The sequence below is a fragment of the Mauremys reevesii genome, linkage group 7 (assembly GCF_016161935.1).
Source record: "Mauremys reevesii isolate NIE-2019 linkage group 7, ASM1616193v1, whole genome shotgun sequence".
Taxonomy (NCBI): domain Eukaryota; kingdom Metazoa; phylum Chordata; order Testudines; family Geoemydidae; genus Mauremys; species Mauremys reevesii.
Genome location: NC_052629.1, coordinates 106,980,763 through 107,003,489, shown reverse-complemented (window position 1 = coordinate 107,003,489; position 22,727 = coordinate 106,980,763). Strand labels below are relative to the sequence as shown.

Sequence of the window (22,727 nt, the reverse complement as noted above, 5' to 3'; positions counted from 1 at the left end):
AAAATACAAACCCTAAATATAGCCTGAGTAACATTAGCAAATTCAGCACTGACATAGGTGCACAGGTAAAGTGTTCAGTGTGCTGTGTTTGAAGGGGAAAGTGTAAGGTCACAGGGCTACAACTGCCATGCCAAACCACAGCAGCATCCCACAGAAAGACATACTTTGAGATATTTGGATAAAAGGTATTAAGTGCAAACTTAATGTTTTACATTAGGATTTATTTTTTATTAATAGGGTTGAGGTGTTGGGGATGAGGCAAGAGACAATACCCCATGTTTACTTAATGGCATTTTGTTTTCTCATGAAGGATGGAGAAAGACTATTCTTAGATGATGTTGAACCTTCTGTATTTAGACCAACCCAAGGATTATACAACTGTGTGGGTATGTAACAGGGCACACAGACCATTTTACAGCTCTTAAGGGAACCTTCATTGTCCAGTAGCACCTCATCCCTATTTCAAATAATAAACACACTCAATAGGTAGAGGAAAATAAAGATCACCAGCTGGGATATACAAGGCACAGCTGTTTCTCCAAACCTACTCTACATGGGGTATAAAGTAGCTGTGTTCTTACCAGGACCCAATCAAGGCAAAGAGATGAGTGCTACAATTCTAATACAAAGCCTCTCAGAAAGAGGCACTACCTGGGTAGGAGGAAAGAATTCCTAGAGGGCTCTTAAAAACTGGGTAAGTACAAGTTTTGCTTAATTTAATTTGTGTTGCATGTAAGTGTGATTACCAACTACAATAAAATAAAATAGCTCAGATACAAAACCATTTAATTTATCTGTAACGAGCTACAAACCAACTGATTAAAAAACCCAAGGGAACTTTCCAGGAGGAACTAAAACTGATGTGAATGGCCTTCTGTTGTTCTTGCCTGAACCTTGAACATCTTATAAATAGTTCTAAAATCCTTTACTGTTGCTGTAGTACATCAGAAAGTAGGAGTTTTTTATATTTGGCCTTCAGGACTGGGAAGGAATTTTCCTCCAGGGCAGACTGGCAGAAACCCAGTTTAGGACACAGGTCACTTGCTGGAAGATTCTCTGCATCTTAAAGTATTTAAACCATGATTTGAAGCCTTCAATGGCTCAGACACAGGTTTGATACAGGAGTGGGTGGGTGAGATTCTGTGGCCTGCATTGTGCAGGAGGTCAGACTAGATGATCATAATGGTTCCTTCTGACCTTAAAGTTTATGATTCTGCCCCCCCCACACACACACACACGTTTGCATCTTGGTAACACCCTGTGGTGCTGTCTTATGATGCACCACACCACTTTAATCTGTGTCTTCACATAGCAGAATCACTGCATCCACTGACTCCAGCCAGGTGGAGACTTGCCATTCACACACCCTGGCCAAAAGGGGATGAGCTAGAGCTAAGGCCATAAATGGCTATTAGCCAGGATGGGTAAGAATGGTGTCCCTAGCCTCTGTTCGTCAGAGGATGGAGATGGATGGCAGGAGAGAGATCTCTTATGTTCTTATGTACAGTCACAACATGACGGTATTTCCTGCACCGTGCAGAACCTTGGCTCTGATGCGCTCACCGCGCTAGGAGGAGCCAGGCTTGTATCTATTGGGTTTCTGGGAACCGGGCAGGCAGAAGCCCGCCCAATGCTAAAGGATCCCCCCAGCCTAAGGGGAGGATCTACAGGACCTCAGAAACCCACTAATTTTGGGGGACAACTAATAAAAGAACAGGGACAGGAGTGCAGTCAGAGGGTCATAAGAGGGGAGCTTGATGGGGACACCGAGCAGAGAACCCCGGACAGCGCCCACTGCTCCTCGAAGGTGTCAAGGGAGCCAGTGGACGCCGCCCAGAGGAACTCCGCCCGGAGACGTGAACAGACTAAGGACTGGAAACAAGCCCCACAGTCGCAGGAGTCTCCATTGGCCAACCGCCTCTCCCTGGTCACGTAGATGGCCATCTTAGCCAGGGCGAGGAGGAGGTTGACCAGGAGGGCCCGTGACTCTGTGGGGCGATGAGCAGCTAGACCCAGCTACCCTGCTCGGCCCACGGGGTGGGTTTCTTCAGCACCTTTGGGGGGGGGGGAGGAGAGCGAGTGTCGTCTTCCCGCTTCCTCTCCCCACCCCCGCGGGCCCAGTCCCCAGCTGGGGCAGGGGGAAGCGGTCTGGGGATCGGAGCAGGGCGGGCAGCGGGAACCAGCCTAGGCCATGGGGCTAGCGGGGGAAGAGGCCAGAGACCTCCCCACCACTCACCGAGGCGACCGTGACCTCCAGTGGCTTCTTCCTACGGTCCATGGCGCCTCTGCGCCGGGGCACGGGAAACCGGCTACGACGCACAGAGCGGACCGGTAAACAACACAGAGCTCGGCCCCCCGTTGGCCGCCATCTTGCCGTAAAGCGCCGCTGAGCGGAGCCAGCCTGACTGATCGCGACAGCGCCGTGAAGCGCGAAAGGAAGGGTGGTGGTTTCCCCGGCGCCATGATGGGGAGGTCGGCGGGCGTTGCTGTGGCCCAGGCCCGCGGGGTTAGAGAGCCTCCCTCAGCCTTGCCTGGCGTCCGCACCGCTGCCGCCTTGTGCGGGGATCCGCGACCGTCCTGCTGCTGCGCTCTAGCTCCTCCCTCCGGGCAGAGCCGCCCCGCCGCCTGCGCTGCAAGGGTGGGGGAGAGTCGCCGCCCCCCCGCCGAGAGACCCCCGCCTTCCTCAGCCCGCCCTGGCGCTGCCGGCAGCAGCCCGGGCGGGAACCGCGCGCTAAAGCCGACGGGCCAGCCGGGTGCCGCCCGCAGGGAGCCTGCGCAGCGCCCAGAAACCACGGCACAGGGCTGCCCATGGACACCCTGAGATTTGGGTTGTTTTTTTTTTTTTTAAGTCGGGGGCTCTATTTGCCTTTGGGTTTTGAGCCCTTAGCGGTCACAGGGGCCATTCTCAAGCTTTTCTCTGCAGCCTGGAAGGCAAGACGCTTTCATTATCTAATCTGAGGGTTTTTTGTTTATAGATCTCAAAATCAGTTGGGGTTCAGAGAAAAACGGTCAAACATTGTGAGAGAGGCAATTGATAAGGGTGGGAAGGGGTTGCATGGTTTTTCTTTTTGTTCCTCATTAGCTAAGAATCCAGTGCCCTTTTTGCAATGGCCACTCATTCATGTGACAAGTGTAATGATTGATATTTAACAGCCATAGTTTCACTTTACCTGCCAAGTTTTATTTATATAATATATATATGAAGTGCCACACACAGGAAATTACACTCCCTGAATTACAGTATACACGATTTCCATTATTTAAGAATGAAATGCTATGCTGGAGTAATGATCATCCCCTAGAGTGTTGTCCACTAAAAATTTCAGTGAATCCCTACTGTGTGCTGCATAAGAGGAAAAAGAGTAATTTAAAGGGATACTGGCAACTTGAAATCTACTCAATTTCAAAAGTATGGAGTATGTTCCTTATTGCCCTTCCTCCTGAGTCTCACTGCCAATTTGGGAGGCTTACATTTTTTTCCCATTTAAAAAATGATTTCATGCAACAAAAGGGAAGAAAGCTTGTAGTCCTTTCGGGTGATATTCCTACAACAACTACATAACAGAAGGTTTTGGTATTATTTTTCTTTTTAGTTGACTGTAACTCTTCAGAAAAAAATCCTAGTTCTATCGTATATTGATTACCAAACCCCTGATCCTGCAGTGGGCTCTGTTAGGGTGGAACACTGGACCTGAATCAAGCCCTATTAACTTAATTGCTTCAATGGGGATCTTTGTGGGTGCACCCCTGGAACCCCACTGTGGCCATGAAGTAATGGGATCCAGTGCAGGTGAAAGCATCTGAATTCACAGAACTCAATTTGGGCCTAAACCAGGATACTGGTCTTAGTGGATTAGGCATTAGTTTTGCAGTACCTACACTTATTTGCAACAAGAAAAGAAGACTATATCCCTACAGCAGTCAATATGTGAGTGACAATGAGAAATAAGTGAGATTTAAAATGTCTCATTGAACCAGACTACAACAACCTTTAACACAGTGGTTCTCAACCAGGGGTACATCAACTCCTCTAGATATTTGTCTAGTTTTACAACTGGCTACATAAAAAGTACAAACTAACATTTCATGCAGACGACTTATTTATACACTGAAATGCAAGTACAATGTTTATATTCCAATATCAGTTATATGGTAAAAATGAGTCAGCATTTTGCAGTAATAGTGTGCTGTGACACTTTAGTATTTTTATGTCCGATTTTGTAAGTAAGCACTTTTGAAGTGAGATGAAACTTGCGGGTACGCAAGACAAAACAGACTCCTGCAAGGGGTACTGTACAGTAGTCTGGAAAGGTTCAGAGCCACTGCTTTAACACAGCTTTAAAATCTGCCCAAGAAATACTCCCTTTTTGGATTATCTCCCTCCCTCCCTGAGAGTGAGCTTTTTGGAATAGCTGTTCAAATAGCCACAGGACCAGCTCTGCACTTTGTCTTGTTCAGATAGATAAATCAAGTTACATTTCTGTCTGTCTCTCTGGAGAGAGAGAAAAAATTGAGGTCCCGTCTGCTTGGCCATTAAGGATGCTGTGGCCTTTCGTGTAAGACTGGGGGTTGTCCACTGGTACTTATGGATGCTCAATATCTGTCCGGAATCTGGCTGTTTTTAAAGGTTGGCAATACAGTACAACCTGAATTAGTGGAATGTCATGAAGGGGTGGAGTGGAGGGCAGTAGATGGAGAATAAGTTTGAATAATCAAGGTTTTTAGATAACTGAAGGAATTTTCAATATGATTAGTAATGTTGGGAGACATAAAGTTGTTTCATATGACAAGGCATTTTGGGTAGTCTAGGTTCTGTGTATGTATGTGTATATATAATATTACAGCATTTTATTATTGTATTTCCACAAAGACCAAGTGTCATGGTTGTGGGGAATACAAAGAGTTGTTTTTTTTTTCCTTTTTTGATCCTGTGATTGCCATCCTTGTGGCAAACACAGGATCAAAAAAGGAAGAAAACTATTTGTATTCCCCACAACCATGACACTTGGTCTTTGTGGAAATACAAACACACACAAAGCATGAGCCAAGGCTCTATGGCCAGGGGTTGTAACAAACTTGTATCCTCTGTGGATCAGCACAGAAGGGAACCTGTAATGCACATTCACCTGTGGATTACAATCTCTCTGAGCTGTGATGAGTAAGGGATCTGATACACAATGTATTGTGTATTTAGGGTTCCAGTTATAACACCATGGAAGTCCAGTGGGTTCTTTCAATTGATTTTATTGGTTTTTGGATCAGGCCCAGAGTGGACAGACCTAAAAATGGACATAGCAGGAGGAAAGGAAGAAGAACTCTGATAGTTCTCAGTTGGCTTGATTCCAATTCCCTTATGTGTGTTGAGTAGTTCCTTACTCCACTCATGTTCTCAATGAAGAAATGGGGACCATTTGTGGCAGTAGATGTTACTCCATTTGAGTAGAGGAATAGGAATTAGTCCCAGTGTTAGAAAAGGAATGTGTAAATCTCATTTAACTCATGGAACAAAAAAAAAGTAAGATACTAGACCACTGTGGCCTTTATTATGTATGACAGTTGTTATTAAACATTACGTCTAAAATTTAATTTTGATGTCTCCAACATTTGTGTTTGGATCTGGGAATTTGGTTCAGGCCCATATCTATTTAAGTGTATTTAGATACATTTATGGGAAAAATCAACAAATCATCCTATTTTTAGATACTTGGGAATTAATACAGTATGTCTGTATTCTAAGAGATAAGTGAATAAACATGGAATTCTGAAAGAGCAAATTGAATAAAGCTGACTGAACTCACTTATGGTTCACTAACAGAAAACTAAAGTTGCAGGGACAGAAGCAGAAGGTTATGGCCATAATATCATCTGCAAAGTTGGCCTCCTTCAGACTGCGGGGGAGGAAGAAAAGTGAGCATTGCTGGAAAGTAGGGAAAAAGCATAGATTTCCCCCCGCCAACCCCACCCCTTCTCATTTCAGTGAAATAGAACTGCTCCAAATCACACCAGGACATGCATATACATGCGCCCCACCCACAGGAAAACTGTTAAATATAAATTGCCCTTAACCTGAACTGAATGTAGGTTCTGACTTTTTAGTAACCTATCCATCTCCCCACATCTTTTCTGGGATGGGGAATTCTCCACTTGAGATCCTCTTACTCTTGCAGCGCAATGCATCACTTACAAAGAAGCCCTCATGTGGTCTACTTGCAGGTGCCATAAGCATGCACATTTCTAAGCCTTACATAACTCCTTTAGGAAAGGCGCTACAGAAGAACTGTATCCAGGTGAAACTGCAGGAGGAATTTAAGTAGTTGCCTAAAATGGAATTTTGGCCAGGACTCCAGTGCTCACACACCTGCTCTTGCAAAAAGTGTAGTGGAATCTTCAATACTGGGAGTGGGAAAGGCCTCGGTTTGCCATCTCTGCAATATGTTGTGGAGCAAGTCAATCAATTTCATTCGTTTACACTGTATAATTTATGGACTCAAGCTATGAGATAACCATTAGCCAGCATTCCCTTCCTCAATCAACATCAGGAAGACCAACAGGCAGTAATGAAAACGTAGGCAGATGTGATTGTTGAGCTCACAACGGCTGCAGGATTGGTCTGCACACGAGCTGTTTTAAGTGTGTGATTCATTGCTCTGTAGTGTGCATTCAGACAGTTGATTTAAAAAGCACTCTATAAATGTCAATTCAATAGTCCCATTCTTGCTGTCTAAGAACTGACAAGCTTTTACGCATGGTTTCATCAAGAAGGCTTGATGTTAACTCCAACCTACTGGGGACCGTCTTAGTTTAGTCTCTGGCATACAAGCAATTTATCAAGGGTTTTCACATGTGTATATAGTGGTTGTGGGCACCGGGGGGGGAGGGGGAGGAGAGGGAGACTAAAATAAGAACAGCTCTGAACTTTTGTGAAGCAAAACCAGATGAACCGGATTAATAAAAAAAGTGATGAATTTTTCAAATTCAATGTAGCTGGCTTCTGCTTAACACCAAATTTCTTATCAGAAATGTGAAGTCTAAATAAACTAGCTTTTATAACGGAAAGCTGTTTGATGGCCATGATTCCCTTAGGAATAATTGATTCAGTATGTCTCATTAGTATGCTGCTCATTTTAGCATAAAAGAGGCCTAATTGTGTTTACTTCTATGTAGCTGCATTAACACAGGAGCTTGTTTATTATTTTTGGTGACGATAATGCTCATAGTGGATCGCATTAAAGGAAATTTAAAAATAAAATCAGTGGGAGCTAAGAAGTTTCAGCACCTTGCAGGATTCGACCCAGAATCCTGAGCATCTTAAAATGGGCCATATGCAAAGTTAGGAATTTTTTTTGTATCAACTAAAATTAGAATATGTGGCTTAAAAAAAGTTGTAATTTTGATGGATTGTGCTATTTTGAGACTGATGCTTATACCATAGCCGCTAGGAACAGTGAAGCCTCAAAAGACAATAAAACATGTCTATTTTGCATCTTTGCTTTAAAAAAAATGCTTAAGATTCAAGTTACGGACAGGTAACAAACACACTTTGGGCTTATAAAGTCTCTGGTCTGGCACACCACCTTCTCCCACAACATCTCATCTCATGTACCACACACAACTTCTTTTAGGTGAGAGAAATTCCTCATGGAATTTTCAAGCCCCCCCCCCCCCCATTCATGTTCAAGTTGCTCTTAGGAAGCAATCTGCGCCACGTCAACATGCACCTTTTAAAAGTGGGTATGACACCCAGGGTGCAATCCAGACCAGTGAGGGGCTGTGTCACCACTTGCCCTGCAACCTGGGGTGCCTTCCTATGCTTTTCTAATGTACCTCCTACCCTAGGCTACTCACGAACAGCTGAACAGCATGGAGGTCACACCCTGACTGTCTGTATAGCCATAGCTCTGATTCCAGCAGCCTGTCAACAAACACCAGTCGCACTCTGGCTTCCAGCAGCCTTGGTTACTACTTACAGGGTGAACCCAAACCACTCCCAGTCCCGGACTTCCTCCCAGAAGCCTGTGTTTTGCACTGTCCAGCCTTCTCCTGGATGGTGCAGATACGTTGCCCCTTTAAGGAGATCAACATACAACAGTCTGCTACCTTAAAGGGAGTTACCCAAACAATTCACAACACTAGATTAGTTTCAATTAAAGAAAACAAGTTTATTTAACTACAGAGAGCTAGATTTTAAGTAAGTACAAGTAAGGAGGCATTAAAGTCAGAAATGTTTACAAGAAAAATTAAGATTAAAAAAACTTAAGCTAGCTTTGGTTCAGAGTGAAGGCCATTACCACGTTTTCAGCACATTGCTGACCAAACTCTCAGGCCAGGATCTCCTCCCAAAGTCTCTTTGTCTTCTTAGGAGACAAAAAGAGATGGGTACAGAGTGATAATCTGGCATATTTTTGCCTCACATTTATAGTTCAGTCACCGTTTGAAATGCATTTTCCTGAGAGTGACCCCTAGATAAGAGTAATGAGACCTGGGTGTGGTGTGGGAGAGGTTTTTGCGGTTTGCTAAGATGCCGATCTATTTGTTCCTGCCCCCTTCCTTGCCAAAGAATGGCCACTTGATAGGTGATGGTCCATCAGCTTTAACACTTGGCTAAAGGCATCAACTTGTCCTTTGTCTTTGAGAAACAGTTTACCCACTCCCAGACTTGTCTGGTAAACACACTTCAGTCATGATTTCAGCAGAGGTTAATACCTTTGTCTAATGTTGCTACATATACTTCACCATGACATTAATGACAAAGTTGTTGTTTTTCAAATGATACCTTACAAGGCATATTTTGTACAAAGATTATTACAATAGTGTGGTGGGTGTGAATACAGGGGTGCATTTCGTCACACTGGGTCACAAGAGTTTTCCCACTTTCTACTGACAATCTCTCTATACAACCACAGCTCATTTTTAAGAAGGCTTTGTGGTAGTCCCTTATATTTAAAAAAAAAAAAATCACAGCACAAATAGAGTTCTAACTCGTTCTGTATCTCATGATTCCACACTAGTTCCTAATCAATATTTTTACAGATTTTTATGTTGTAGAAACTGCCAAATTGCTACAGGTTGCTAATGTGTATTGCCAATTACACTGCATTTGATCTAGAAGTGGTCTTCTGGTTGTACTGAATACATTTGGGGATGCATTAGGGTAGTCTTTGACAGGAGGTTTTCTAATAAAATGGTCTCTTGAGGCTTGATCCTGCTTCTGTTGAAGTCCATTGGGAGTTTTGCCATTGACTTCAATGGAAGCAGAATTAGACCCTTATTCATATCTGATAGTATTTGGATAGATTGCTGTCGTCATAGCAAAGGGAGAGAAGGAGGAGCAATTGGATTACAAAGTGAAGAATGAGGTTCACAACACATCCAAGGAAGTAACTACATTTGATTCCCCCAAACCTAAATCTCTGTGGTTCACCTGAAGTAGAATCTGGAAGTCTGGATTGTAGTGTTGTGGTTGTGGCAGTGTCAAGAATGTCTCCAGTAAAAATTAAGATGTCTCCTTCACTGGTCAAAACTGCATTTGCAGATTAGAAGTAAGGAGGGATGTTCATTTAATAATGTCTCTTTTCCAAAAAAGAAAGAAAAGAGAAGACTTTATTATTTTTCAGTTTGATACAATCCTCTGTAGATGGACATGGGTTCTGAATGATTGTGTTTATTATACACTACTACTTCTGTTGTCTGAGTCTAGGTAGAAAGTCAAAACCTCTGTTCAGGAGTAGCACATAAGCATTGAGTGTCTGTAATAAGTACCTGCCTGAACCTTCAGAACTAGGTTTAAAGGATGCTGCTATGGAATACTTTAGCTTCTTTCTGCTCATAGACTACAGTAACTCCTCACTTAAAGTCATCCCGATTAATGTTGTTACATTGCTGATCAATTAGGGAACATGCTCATTTAAAGTTGTGCAATGATCCCTTCCAAGATCATTTGGCAGGTGCCTGCTTGGTCCACTGCTTGCAGGAAGAGTAGCCCATTACAGCTAGCTGGTGGGGACCTGTAACCCTCTATGAGCTCCTCACTCCCTTAAGTTCTCTGTGCTGCAGCCTCTGGGAGGCTATCAATCAACAGTTCAGCTCTCCTGCCCCCCACTGCCACATGCTGCTCCTGCCCTCCGCCTTGGAGCTGCTCCCAGAGACTCCTGCTTGCTGTGCGGGGGGGTCGGGGGGAGGGGCTGCACCCCACTTACCCCTTCTCCATATAGAGCAGGGAGGGGACACAGACAGACAGAGCGAGCTTGGGGCAGCAGCTGCTGTCTCAACATCCTGATCCACTTAAAAAGACAATGCCTTTAAGAGTGGATCAGCTTACTTAAAGGCAGCATGCATCTCTCTCTCTCTCTCTCTCTCCCACACACACAAGGTCTGTGTGTCTGTCTGCTATGCTGTCTCCCCTCTCTCCTGTTTGTGCTGCCTCGATGAGAGGCTACATTTAAAAACGTGTTAACCCTTGAGGGCTCAGCTGAGGGCTAGTTCATCATTTAGCAGCAGGGCATTCCCTGGGAAATATCCCTCCCTCTTCCACCCTCTAACTTCACCACCTCAACCAAGCTTCACAATCATCATAGCTGTGAACAGTATTAAATTGTTTGTTTAAAACTTATACCGTGTGTATCTAGATAATATAGTTTGTTTGGTCTGGTGAGAATTTCCCTGGAACCTAACCTATTTACATTATGGGAAAATTGAATTAGCTGAAAATCGTTTCACTTAAAGTCACATTTTTCAGGAACATAACTACAACATTAAGCAAGGAGTTACTGTATTTGGTGAGCGGACAAGACAAGTATGTTATAGTTCCCAAGTTGTTTAGTGCTAAATTGAAATAAGCTGTCTTAACTAGCCTTGAACTCTCTAGTTTAACCCCCTCTTCCCCTCCAAAAAACCCTGCATTTTACATACGCTGTGGTTGTCTTAACTAAGTGCATTATAAACTTGTATGTCCTAAATTTGTCTCTCTCTACATATGAGAGGGCAACTTTTTATCCAGAAGGACCCTGAGGCACTTTATAAAATATATCGAAGTGAACTGTATTTCTCCATCACTGCAACACAGCTAGAAAGCAACAGTTCAACAGTGTGCAACAATTTTGATAGGAAATGAGACTAATACCATATAGAATAGAAACTGGAGGAGGAATGTAATTCAATTATAATTTTTCTAGTAAACTTGTGTTGACATCCTTAATCTTTTATTTTTAATAAAATTTTTGGTGGGTTCTTTTGAACATAGGAATATTGAGCTCTACTTAAGAAGGCACCTATGCATGTTTTTAAGTCTCATTGGAGTCAAAGGTCCTTACCTGTAAGCCTGGGCTTAAGTCCACGCTCAAGTGCTTTCATCATCTGGGCCCTGAAGAAGCAGGGAAAAATAATTTTAAAACAAAATATATAGCTGTGTACTGTGATAAAGTGTTTTTAAATCTTTCACCCCCACTGATAAGCATTCTCTAAGCCATTCAAATATTTTGTATCATGTACCCCTTTGTTCTGCCATCATCAGTGACTTTTGTAACCGGAATTAAAGGTTCACCTGCCCTTTAAGGAACTGCTCAACTTCTTGAAACTTGCCGGTCCATCCAGCCTTCCTCTCTCCAGCCATCTGTTTCTTTTGCTTCGGACAGGAAGTTGCTCCATCCCCGCAGCAAAATTTGGTCTAGGTGTTTCACATCAGAGAATTTTCATGCCTTTGCAAGCACTGAGGGAACTGCCTGCGCATCAATGTCTAGCTCTATAAATGAAGCTGGATTTCCAGTTCCAGCTGCACATCTACAAGCCACTTTACAGACTTGCAGTTCTCTGTCTGTCTTGCACTGGGATGCCAGGCTGGAGGAAAAGCCTTATTCTTTGTCTGCAGAGAATGCAGCATGGAGGTGAGGCTGGAGAGGAATACTACCCAACTAAGTGGAGATTCTAATGCTTTGTAATCTTGGGGCAGCAATGGGAAAAGAGGATCCAGTGTTCCCTTTTTTTTTATTCATGGATGATTCAACCAACTCCAAATCTCTCTTCCAAAACCTTTGCCTACTGAGTATTAAAAATATAATTCTGATAGAGCTTTCTTTAAAAAATGGAAGAAATTTTGTGCTGCCTCCAATCAAATGATCTTTCCAAAGAAATCCTTGGTGAAGCCCAATTCCAATCTCCATTACACTGGTGTAAATCCAGAGGAACTCTGATAACTCCTGTTAGACTAGTGTTCCTAAAATCAGAACCTGGCCTAAAAATGTAGCTTTACACTGTTGAAGTGTACATGTTAAGTGGTAGTTACAGCATGATATCAAATGGCTGGAAACTTAACTAAGATCATCATTAAGCATGATTTGATTTTCTTTTAAAGAAATCTTTGGGGTACTGATTGTGGCAGGCAGAGAAGCACATGCTACCTTTCACTGTGGATGTTTCTTTCCAAAGATGCTGTTTTCTAACCTCCGTGTTTAAACCCTGTTGTTTTACATTCCTCCAATGACATCCTCAGGGTGATGTTATGAGCTGTATCTATAGCAGTGGCACTGCCTGTGACATGATTCTGTTTTATATCCCACTGTGTTTGATAGAATTATTTTTATACCAGAAGGTTCATGGCTGCATCCCCACAAGGTGGCAGGAATCTGGGTCCTATAGAATGTTCCTTGGCCTCTTTCAATGGAACGCTATTGGGAATTTACTAGCCCTAGTACAATGCCTCTGAACTGCTATTAGGGCATTACAAATATAAATAGCTGAGAAGTGATAAATATATATTGAACTTGAAATGGGTACATGGGCAAGATTGCAGTGAACTGGAAAGTAGCAGATTCTGTTCTGGGAATCTGAGCAAACTAGCCTGAGGTTGTCTTTAGCTTTTGAGGCTGGAAATTCCTTTTAAAATACATGCAGTGCACTTAAACCCCAAAAAGCCCTACTTAATTTTTTTTTTTCTGTTGCCATGTCAGTTTTATCAACAATTGCTGACATGGGTTTTGATGGCTAGTGCATAAAGTCCAAGTATTCTGCACAATTTCTGCTTATGGAGGGTTTAGTTCTTGATGCTCAGTAAAGAGGAGGTAGACTGGCCTAATTAATCAGACTGGCTCCACATGTGTGATGTGATGTGATTCCTTGATGCACAGAAATGATTAAATCAGGGTATTTGCCAGAGAAATACCCAGAGGTGAAAGTAAGTGGGGGCTGGTAGGGAGGACGGGTTAGAAAAGGAGACTGAGGGAGGGAGAGAGAAGCCTGCCCCCTGCATAAGAATAGTTTAAACTCAGCTGTTCCCTGAGTGGTTCTGCCCTCAGGGTTAGGAGTGGTTTCTGGCATCCTTGTTAATTTCACTCACAGTAGCTGGGGGGAGTGGGGAGGGTGTGTTTGACCATGGCAGGGGCAGTCCTTGTCTGCCCCCAGGATGAAGGGATCTCTCCAATACTAAACACAACAAATACAAGCATTTGGCTACACAGCTTACATCCAGAGCTAATAAAAGCAGGTGGAAGGGGAAAATTTACTGTCACATTGTTTTCTCATCCTCTTTCCCCCTCCTCCAGCCAGGCTGCAGACAAGGCTCTGCATTCCTCCCTGACCCCCCACCAGGGGTTCTCCTCTAGGCTCTAGCTTGCAGTAGGGACACTGGCTGAGATGCCTGCTGCTGCTGCCTGCATAAGCACAGTTTAAACTCAGCTGTTCCCTGCACAGTTCAGCCCCCAGGGTTAGGAGACATTTCTGGCATCCTTGTTAATTTCACTCCCAGTTGTTGGGGGGTGGGGGGGGTGACCATGGCAGGGGCAGTTCTTTTCTGCCCCTGGGATGAGGGGATGTCCTAGACACAGAAAACACAATCAAAATCAGGAACCATTTCCAAGTTCAAATCTTTCCCATTCACTCCCCAGCAGAAGATCATGGTTGTGATGTCCAAACTACTTGCAGATCCTCTTTGAAATGTTGCTGAACCACACAGGAAACAGCTGAATTTAAACTGTTCTTATACAGGAAGCAGGCTTCTCCCTCCCTCAACCAGTCTCCCTGCTGCAAGCTAGAGGGAAGCCCCTGCAGCTGCTGCTCAGTACCAGGCAGGGAGAAAGCATAGAGCCTAGTGTCAGCAGCCTGGCTGGAGGAGGAGGGAAGCCACGGAGAAATATGTGACAGTGAGTTTTCACTTTTTCAGGCTTATTCCAATAGTAAAGTTTTATTATAGACAGTACTGGTAGTAGTAATAGTAGCTTTATTTTCTCTATCTATGTCATGCAATGGGAGGGATCCATGAAGTACGTAGTAGAGGCGGGTTGCTTGCAATTGGACCATATGGGTAAGAAATGTAAATTACTGTCACCCCTGCCCAAACCCCAGGGCTCCCAGCTGCCTCTGCAGCTGGTAGCTCCAGGGGTGATTTAAAGGGCCCGGCTCCTAGCTTCAGCTGAATCCCTGAGCCCTTTAAATCCCAGGGCTTTTAAATCAGGATTTAAAGGTCCCACCTCTTCTGATAGAGGACACGCCTCTTCTGGTTGAGGCACCTCCCCCTCTGCAGGACTCTAGAATGCTGGCAAGTCCCTTAAGTTACTTTCACCCCTGGAAATACCATGCCCACAGGATTACCTGTCAACCATTCTTGCCAGCATGGGGAGGATAACAGGCAACTATTATTTGGTTCAAGAACTTGCTGTTAACCTGTATATGTTTTTACATTAGAAAACATTTTAGAAATGAAGGACTTTTCATAGTGTATCAAATCACTGGTTAGTCTAGTTTGGGATCATCTCTACGTCTGAAGTAAATAGCTGATCACTTAGAAGAACATGCCCCTCTGTCTCCCCCTTCCCTTCCAACATCCATGCACCCTGAAATTTAAAGTGGCTAGGTATATTGTTTGAGTCTGGATCTGCTCATTTATTATAGCCTATGTAAACATTTTCTCAATTAGATATTTTATAGCACATTTTGGGAAGGGGAAGGAATTATGTTTGGTGCCAAAGCAGCTGGGTGTGTGTGTGTGTGTGTTTTTAACACCTACTGTTGAGATTATCAAGTAAAACTTACCTAGAAAAAAGGGGTCCATCTGTTGGGGGGAGGGGGGGGGAAGGGGCTAGCTGTAGGTGGTCAAAAACACATTCCTGGTTTCCATCTGCATCAACAGCCTGGAGGTTAATCACCCCTCTTTGGTAAGTTGCGCTCTCTCTCAGTACAGTAGATGGCAGTACAGGCCGGTTAGCTCCACGCAGCACAGCACTCTTAGCAGAATTGACTCTACATAAATGAGAACATCTCTACCTTCCCATAGCCCATCCTCTCTCTCAAACTGCTATATTTATGAGAAATAAATGGCATTGATCTTCTATTTCCATAGTCCTATAGAAATAAAATAATGCTGGAAATATGGCAAAAGAAGAACTCAAAAATGTGAGAGGGACTAACTAGTTCGGATGATGGGCTACGGTACCTTTACTATAGGTTGCCACTGCCAGTTCAGCATGGGTCAATAGGGGCTAAAAGTCATTACCCTCTAATGGTGATTTGGTAGCCTATATGAAATGAGCCAGTGATCGGAAGACAAGTGCTTACATCTCCAATCACCCCCATAATTGGCAGCAACTGACACTGGCAGTCTCTGCAGCAAGGCTAAGGACCAAAGAGACATGGAAACTGAATTTCTCTCTCCCCCGGGGGTAACCCCTCTAGAGCAGAATTGAGGCACATCAGTGAGACAGTTTGTGGGAAGCTAGCACTTCTCCTGCCTGAGCTATTCCTTTTCTGTCATTGGATTGGAGCACTCCAATCTCCAGGACTGTCACTCCAGCACTAAATTGGCTTAAAATAAAAACCCAGAAGGCACAAAAAATGTGTCTGTGTAGCTGGCTGGCAAAAGAAATTCAAAGTAAGATTATTAATACCCCCCTAGGAATTGAAGTAAGAAGCGAAACTAAACCAGGCTTTACGCCCCTGGGGAGCTTACAAGTGCATGTTGCATGCTATCACCAGCCCAATACAGAGGAGCAGAATGAGACAGAATTGTCATTTCAGAGGAGATGAAAATTACATTGGGTTAAGGTCCATGCTGGATCAATGCCAAGAAACGACTCTGCTAAACTAAGGATCCACAAAGACTTTAAAGTCCAATATTTTGCAGAACATCAGAGCAGGATATTATGCAAGTGTCAGTAGAAGGCTGGGGGTAACCTCAGTTCTCTCACTCCATCATAACACTTTGTTTTCACTCGGGTTGGGTTGTGAGGCATTAGAACATGTAATCAGGATGATGTGATTTCTGTTTTGCCTCCCATCCCCCTCCCAACACCCCCCCCCACTTCCAATATGATTTTAGTCATTCTCTTGAGAGCTAACTTCAAGCTTCCCCCCCCCCATTTTGAAATGGTTTGATCTGTTCATATAAAATTCTAACCATTCGTGAGATACTGAGAGCTAAAATCGATGTCCGAATGAAAGGGGTGCAGAAGTACTGACAGATCGGTGCATATAGTTTCCAGACTAGTACATTTGTCAAACCACTTCTGGACTGGCAATCAGAAAAAGGAAAGTACCTTAGTGGATTGGGGTGTAGGATAGCTCAGTAGTTTGCACATTGGCCTGCTAAACCCAGGATTGTGAGTTCAATCCTTGAGGGGGGCACTTAGGGATCTGGGACAAAATCAGTACTTGGTCTTGCTAGTGAAGGCAGGGGGCTGGACTCTATGACCTTTTGGGGTCCCTTCCAGTTCTGTGAGATAGGTATATCTCCATATATAAACCCCAGGCTACAGAGTGTGTCTGTGTCTCTCTCACTGGCCTAATGACTATTTATCCAAAGTGGAACAGTCAGGGGGTGCATGCACACACATGAGAGACTCCATAGCCTGGTGGTAAGGGCACCTGCCTGGGAGATGGGAAACCTAGGGTCCATCCCCCTGAGTCAATCATTCTTGAATTAATCATCCACAGTGGAACAGTTTCAACAGAAGAGTCACTGCAAGCCCCACATCAGAAAATCCCACAGGACAGTGGCTAAAGCACTCTCCTGAGAGGATTTGAGCAGGGTCTCCCACCTTTCTCATGCTCAGGCAGAAGGGGAAATTAACCTGGCTCTCCTTCATCCCAAGTGAGCGCTCTAATCACTGGGCTAAAAGTTATAAGGTGGGTGGCACCATCTCCTTCTCCTGCCGTTGTGCGCAGATGCCAAAACTCATTTGTACAAGCAATTTCTGAGGCACTTGAGCCCCCTGCCTCCAGGAGACAGGTGCCTGTTCATGGATACCTAGGCAGAGAGAGGTGCCTCCCTGCAGCCCTGGCTCAGGTGCTTATCTCCAAGAGAGGGGTGAGGCTTAAGACACTGTTCTCTTGTCAGCATCTCCCATGGCTAGCTTAGGCAGTTCCCTGTCTAGAGTGGTGGCTTTTGTGGATTGCATTTGAAGGCCCCTATCTCTCTCTGTTCTTTGTATAGGGAGCCTAAGCACTTAACTCCAGCTTTGGAGATCACAGTGGTGTTCCTGTGATTCTTCTTCAGCGTTGTGATGCCTATATCTTTTTGTGGATCGGAGACAAAATGTTTTAATATCTGTTGTTAATGGAGGTGGCTGCCTTTATATAAGATACAAGATCTGAAGTTGCTCACTGTGAAGTGTATGGTAAATACACCAATCATTATAACTTCAATAGCTCAGTAGGCAGAGTGGTCAGGGTGTCCATTGTCCTCACCACTGAGGTTTTTTTATGTTCTCAGCATGGCAGGCCTGGCTGTTTTTAGTAAGGAGGTCTAGGAGCAGCTGCGAATTGTCACCATGTGGAAGTGTCACAGGCATTAGAACGCTCCCAGAAGATGATAAAGATCCAGCTGAGGAACTTCTTTACTTGCAGGGCTGGCAGCCAAGAGACACGTACCAATTGGGACAGTGACTGAGCAGGTATAGGACAGACGTACTCAGCAAGGACTTATTCCCCCTCAAGTGAAAATGTTTTTATAAAGCTGAGATCGAACAAAAAAAATCACGTACTAACTGGAAACTCTCCCAGACTGGGGCTCAGCCAAGTCCTAGAGCTGAAGGCCAGAAGGGCCCACCCGATCTAGTGTGACCTCCTGTATATCACAAGCTACCAACACCACCCGGCACCTACTCACTAAACCCAACAACCTATGACCTGAGTATGGAATGCTCACTTCTCATGCAATGCCCCTCGCTTTTGCAATTAGCTGATTTATGAAACTTTCCCTGAGCACCTGTCCAAGGAGAAGCTGAGTCGGGGTGAAACCTTTATGTACTAGGTAGCTGTTAATGCCACTGAACCTTGTAAAAATGTGCATTGCTGGAGGGGATGCTGTGTAATTGTACAGGGAGCTTGACAACTGTGGTAAATCCATTTTTAGTTGTATGTTTTACAATGGATATAATTGCACCCAGCAGCAAGGGCAAAATGTGGTCTGGTGTAAGCAGGTGCAACTTCTTTCCTGTCACCATGCCTGAATGTGAGGTTGAAGGTGGATGGGGGAGAGAGAGAAAGAGATAGGAGGAGTTAATAGAGAAGAAGGAAGGAAAAGAAGGGGGATATTGAAAGGATTGCGGGGGAGGAAGCACCCATTTGTCTTTTGAAAATCTGTATGTTTTCTTGTAGTGGGATGGAAGCTCTTTGGGGAGGGTGGGGGAACCTTCTGCTAAAATTCTGTGGATATTTTTTTCATTCTTACAGACTGGATGTTAACACCACTATTATCTATTCCAAGGAAAGGTTGAAGTAGCCCTTAAATATACTGCTGGCTGAACTCAGGCTGGTTTAGCAACACAAAGTTGTGCAGTAGCCTCGCTGTACCATGAGGAAGATGTCGACTGGCAACCTTGTGACTATTCCAAACAGAAACAACTGGACCAGTAGCTGTCCCCTACATTATACAATTACAAGCAAACATTAATGGTGTTAAGCAATTGTGTCAGCAACTAGTGCTTCAAGCGCTTTGCTGACTACTTGGAATAGGAGACTTTATAGACTAACATGGTCAGTCACCTCAGTGTATTGAATTACAAGAATCTGCCTCAGCAGACCTGAAATCAATACACAGCAGCTGCAATGGAGCTGTGTGCACAACACTATTATAAACAATACAGTCTTAGCAGGAAAAAGGCCAGTCCTCTCTGGCTTGCTTAAACACTGATGTTTTCGAGTAAGCATTGACCAAGACACAGGCTCCTCTGGCTCTGCCTTGCTCTCTGCCATAGTCCTACAGGCCCATAACCTTTAGTGTCAGTGAATAATTGGAAGTAAGAAGTGTGGAACTCTTGCAATGTTGTACTGCAGTCGTCAGCTGTCGGGGGACAAGATTACATTGAAGTGGGAAACAGCATTGCAGAACAAATCCTGTTAAGACTCTCTAATAGATCCCAGGGTGTTATCCTGATGGAATGGCTCAGCAGAATCCAAACAGCTGTGCCACTGTAAGGTCTGTAGTGTAGACATAGCATGTCTGTAGACCTGTTTGAAGACACCACCAGCCCTATCCACAAGTGCTGATCGACTACAGACAGGCCGTGTGATAATGAGAAGAGGCTGAGCTGACAGTTTTTTTTCAGAAATAAGCAAAGATATCTTGTTGGGGTTTTTTTTTGTTCGTTTTACCAATCAACCCACTCTGACTTTCACTCTGTTTTGACTGGCTGGCAGGCAGACTTGCTGCTTCAACAGCAAGAACTTTTTTGGGTCCTTATCTTGCAAGACCCTCATAGCATGGACACACTGGAGAGTACCCATGAACTGACCTTAGCCCTTTGCTGCTCATGCTGTAGTTCTCCTGTACAGCGGGGATGGTGTGTGGGTGTGTGTGTGTGTAATAACATACCTCTTGCTGAAGGCAACTTAACTGTTGCTGTACCCTCTGGAAACACAGCAGGCAAATGGATATGTTTCCACTTCCATCCTGTAGGAACAAAGGGTGATGATTACAATTGCTTGGGGACAAATTTCTTGAACCCACAGTGTTTCCTGTGGTTTGTTTGTGGGTGCTTGTGAACAAAGCTTATACTTGTTCATAAACTCTTGGTAATGTAAGATGATTCTGTACTTTACACAAGTATCTTGGATGGATAAGGTTTTCTCAGCCACAGCTGAAAGGCACAAAATGTAGATTTGGTTTAAAAAAAAAAAAAAAAGCTTCAATAGGAATATCTTCATGAAACTACTCTTTAAAATTCCAGCGAACCCTGTATGCATTCCCCAGCAGTGTTTGTTTGCAACAAAAGCACTGCAGCAGTGTGATTGTGTATGAGAACCTAACAATGAAACCTAGGCTTTGTCTACACTTAAAACTTACACCAGCATAGCTCTGTTGGTCAGGGGTGTGAAAAATCCTCACTCCCTACCGATACAGCTATGCCAACAAAACCCCCAGCGTAGATGCAGCTATGTTGACAGAAGACTCAGGGAGGTAGTGTTCCTACACTGGCAGCAAAGCTCCCTCACTTGGTGTAAACTGCATCTATACTGGGGGAACCACCGGAACAGGGTCTGCAGCATAGACATAGCCCCACTCTACACAAATGTGAAACTGACTAGTGTATTATTGTCCATACTGAGTGAAGTGCAAAATGTAAATAAGCTGCACCAGTAAGTAAATTTTGTATCAATCTTGCATGTTGTCAGTAACAGAATGACGGTGATTTAATATTTACAGTGATTTTTAAGCCGGTAGTATTACCTTTCAAGGTATGTGATTTATGCAGCAAATGTGAATCACTGCTTTAGATGAACCAGGTGTGTGTGTGTGTGTGGGGGGGGAGGGGGCGTGTTTTTTGTTTTCCCCAAGGCACAGCGCCACATAGGAGGGAGTTGTAACAGTAGCCACTGAAATAAATTGATTCTGACCCCCTGTTCTGTAAGAAGGGTCAGGGCCGCCCAGAGGGGGGGGCAAGAGGGGCACCCCCCCCCCCCCCCCCCCCCCACCAGCCCACCCAGCCCCCCTGGGGCCCCTGGGCGGGGGTCTCCCGGGCCCGGGGCCCGCAAACGCGCGCGGCGCGCGCGGGAGCGCTCGCTCGCGCGCTGGCGGGGGCGGGGGCCCCTGACAAGGGTATTAACCTTTTGTAACCATGACCCTTTAACATATACACAGAATTTATTCTGAGACAAGCCTTGGAAGGTTTTGACAAAGAGGAAGGCACTGGGAATTCCACTGTGGTGCCTCTTACCTGACCTCGTATATGCTGATGACATAATACTCTTTGCTACCACCACTGATGCAATGCAACAAATGTTGTCGTCGTTGAGAAAACAGAGGAATATGGACTATTTCTGAATGTGACAAAACAAAATGCATGTATGGTGACATGACTAACAAAAATGAGATGCATGCAGACATCACGATTAATAGACAAGCTGTAGAGGCAGTACATGATCTGGATCATATATATCCAATCAAGGAGGCTCTTCCAAAGAAATCTGAAGAAGAAGTAGGGATGACTTCTCAGATATGGCCTCCTTTAAGAAAGTGGGGGAGGGGGGAGTGGCATCTTGAAATTGGTGAAAAGCCTAATTTTTTTTCCATAGTGATTTATGGATTTGAATCATGGGAAGTTTAATGCTGCTGACAAGAAGAAAATTGAAGCTTTTGAAATGTGGCACTGGTGAAGACTCCTGCGTATCTCCTGGACCGAAAAATATGACTGCTGATGTTTGAAATATTATGGGAGAGAAGCAGACCCTGATGTTGGAGATCAACAGATGCAAACGTTTGTCACGTTATGTGTAGAAATGGAAATAACCTTGTGAAAGTTTATAATCGAAGGAGTGGTAGAGGGTCATTGTAGTAGGGAATGACCAGCAAGGAGATAGACGGATCATCTGAAGATCACTGGAAGGTCAGTTGCTGAGTGCTCGAAGTTAGCAATCGTAAAGTCTTCTGAAAATTCTACTGGGATGTTTCCAATATTTGGACTTACTTACTTTTAACAATGACTCATTTTCATGTGGCTGGGGCCTGGAAATAAACATTTACTTAATACAGCAGAGTGGAGGCAGATTGCTGCATGACCAACTTCTGGAGAGATCCTGCTTTACTCAGACACAAAGCTTCCTGGAGCTGTGGGGAACGTTATAGAGTGGTGGATTAGTCAAGATGCAGAGTGTGCTTCCTCTCCATCCCCACCCAGGGCCAGCTGAACTAGCCAATGAAGGAGAGGACTCTGTTGGCTCTTAGTGAAATTAAGTGCAAGGACCAGATTGCATCCAGTCCCTTGTGCAAGAACCTATGGCAAAAATGGTTACTCATAATCTCTTCCTCCTGTGCAGGTCTGGCCACAAACTATTCCAAAGCAAGTAACATTTTGTAAACAACTACTAAATATCTATTATCAGCTTAAGTCTCTCATCCCCATGGTATCTGAGCACCTCACAATCTTCAATACCCTTGTGAGGTAGGACAGTGCTATTATCCCTGTTGTACAGGTAGGGAAATGGAGCACAGAGGTTAAGTGAGTTGCCCATCACTATGTAGGAAGTCTGTAGAAGAGCAGAGATTTGAACCTGGGTCTCCTAGGACCCAGGCTAATGCCATAACCACTTGGCTATCCTTCCTTTTCTTTACAATGGTGCCCCAACCAGAACTGGGGCTCTTTTATGCTAGCCATGGTGCAACCATAGAGTTATGCAAGGTCCCTTCCCCAAAAAACCTAGTTTGTATTAGTATTTACATTACAACTGAGAAAGTAACTAACATAGCCATGTAAACCCACTTTAAAATCTGAGGTTTTTATAGTGTTTACTGACAAGTTATACTTGAA

At 44.2% G+C, this 22,727-nt stretch overlaps 1 protein-coding gene and 2 long non-coding RNA genes across 4 annotated transcripts in view; 1 reads left to right on the top strand and 2 right to left on the bottom strand.

The window, feature by feature from the left end:
* Positions 1–2,395, bottom strand: part of CCDC174 (coiled-coil domain containing 174) — a 20,234-nt gene extending 17,839 nt beyond the window's left edge. Inside the window, exon 1 of one of the 2 annotated variants that reach the window (XM_039546783.1) lies at positions 2,237–2,395. In XM_039546783.1, the coding sequence (XP_039402717.1) occupies positions 2,237–2,278 (42 nt within the window). In that variant the 5' untranslated portion in view covers positions 2,279–2,395. The remainder of the gene's footprint in view (positions 1–2,236) is intronic. The other variant, XM_039546782.1, reaches the window with a different exon arrangement.
* Positions 449–22,727, top strand: LOC120409174. Its single transcript, XR_005601176.1, has 2 exons — positions 449–694; positions 21,496–22,727. It is a non-coding gene; the product is annotated as an uncharacterized LOC120409174 (long non-coding RNA).
* The window catches only part of LOC120409175, a 61,701-nt gene continuing 48,401 nt past the window's right edge, over positions 9,428–22,727 (bottom strand). Inside the window, exons 4-6 of the long non-coding RNA XR_005601177.1 lie at positions 19,796–19,873; positions 11,310–11,359; positions 9,428–9,569 (exon numbers count right to left, since the gene is read on the bottom strand). This is a non-coding gene — a long non-coding RNA (uncharacterized LOC120409175). The remainder of the gene's footprint in view (positions 9,570–11,309; positions 11,360–19,795; positions 19,874–22,727) is intronic.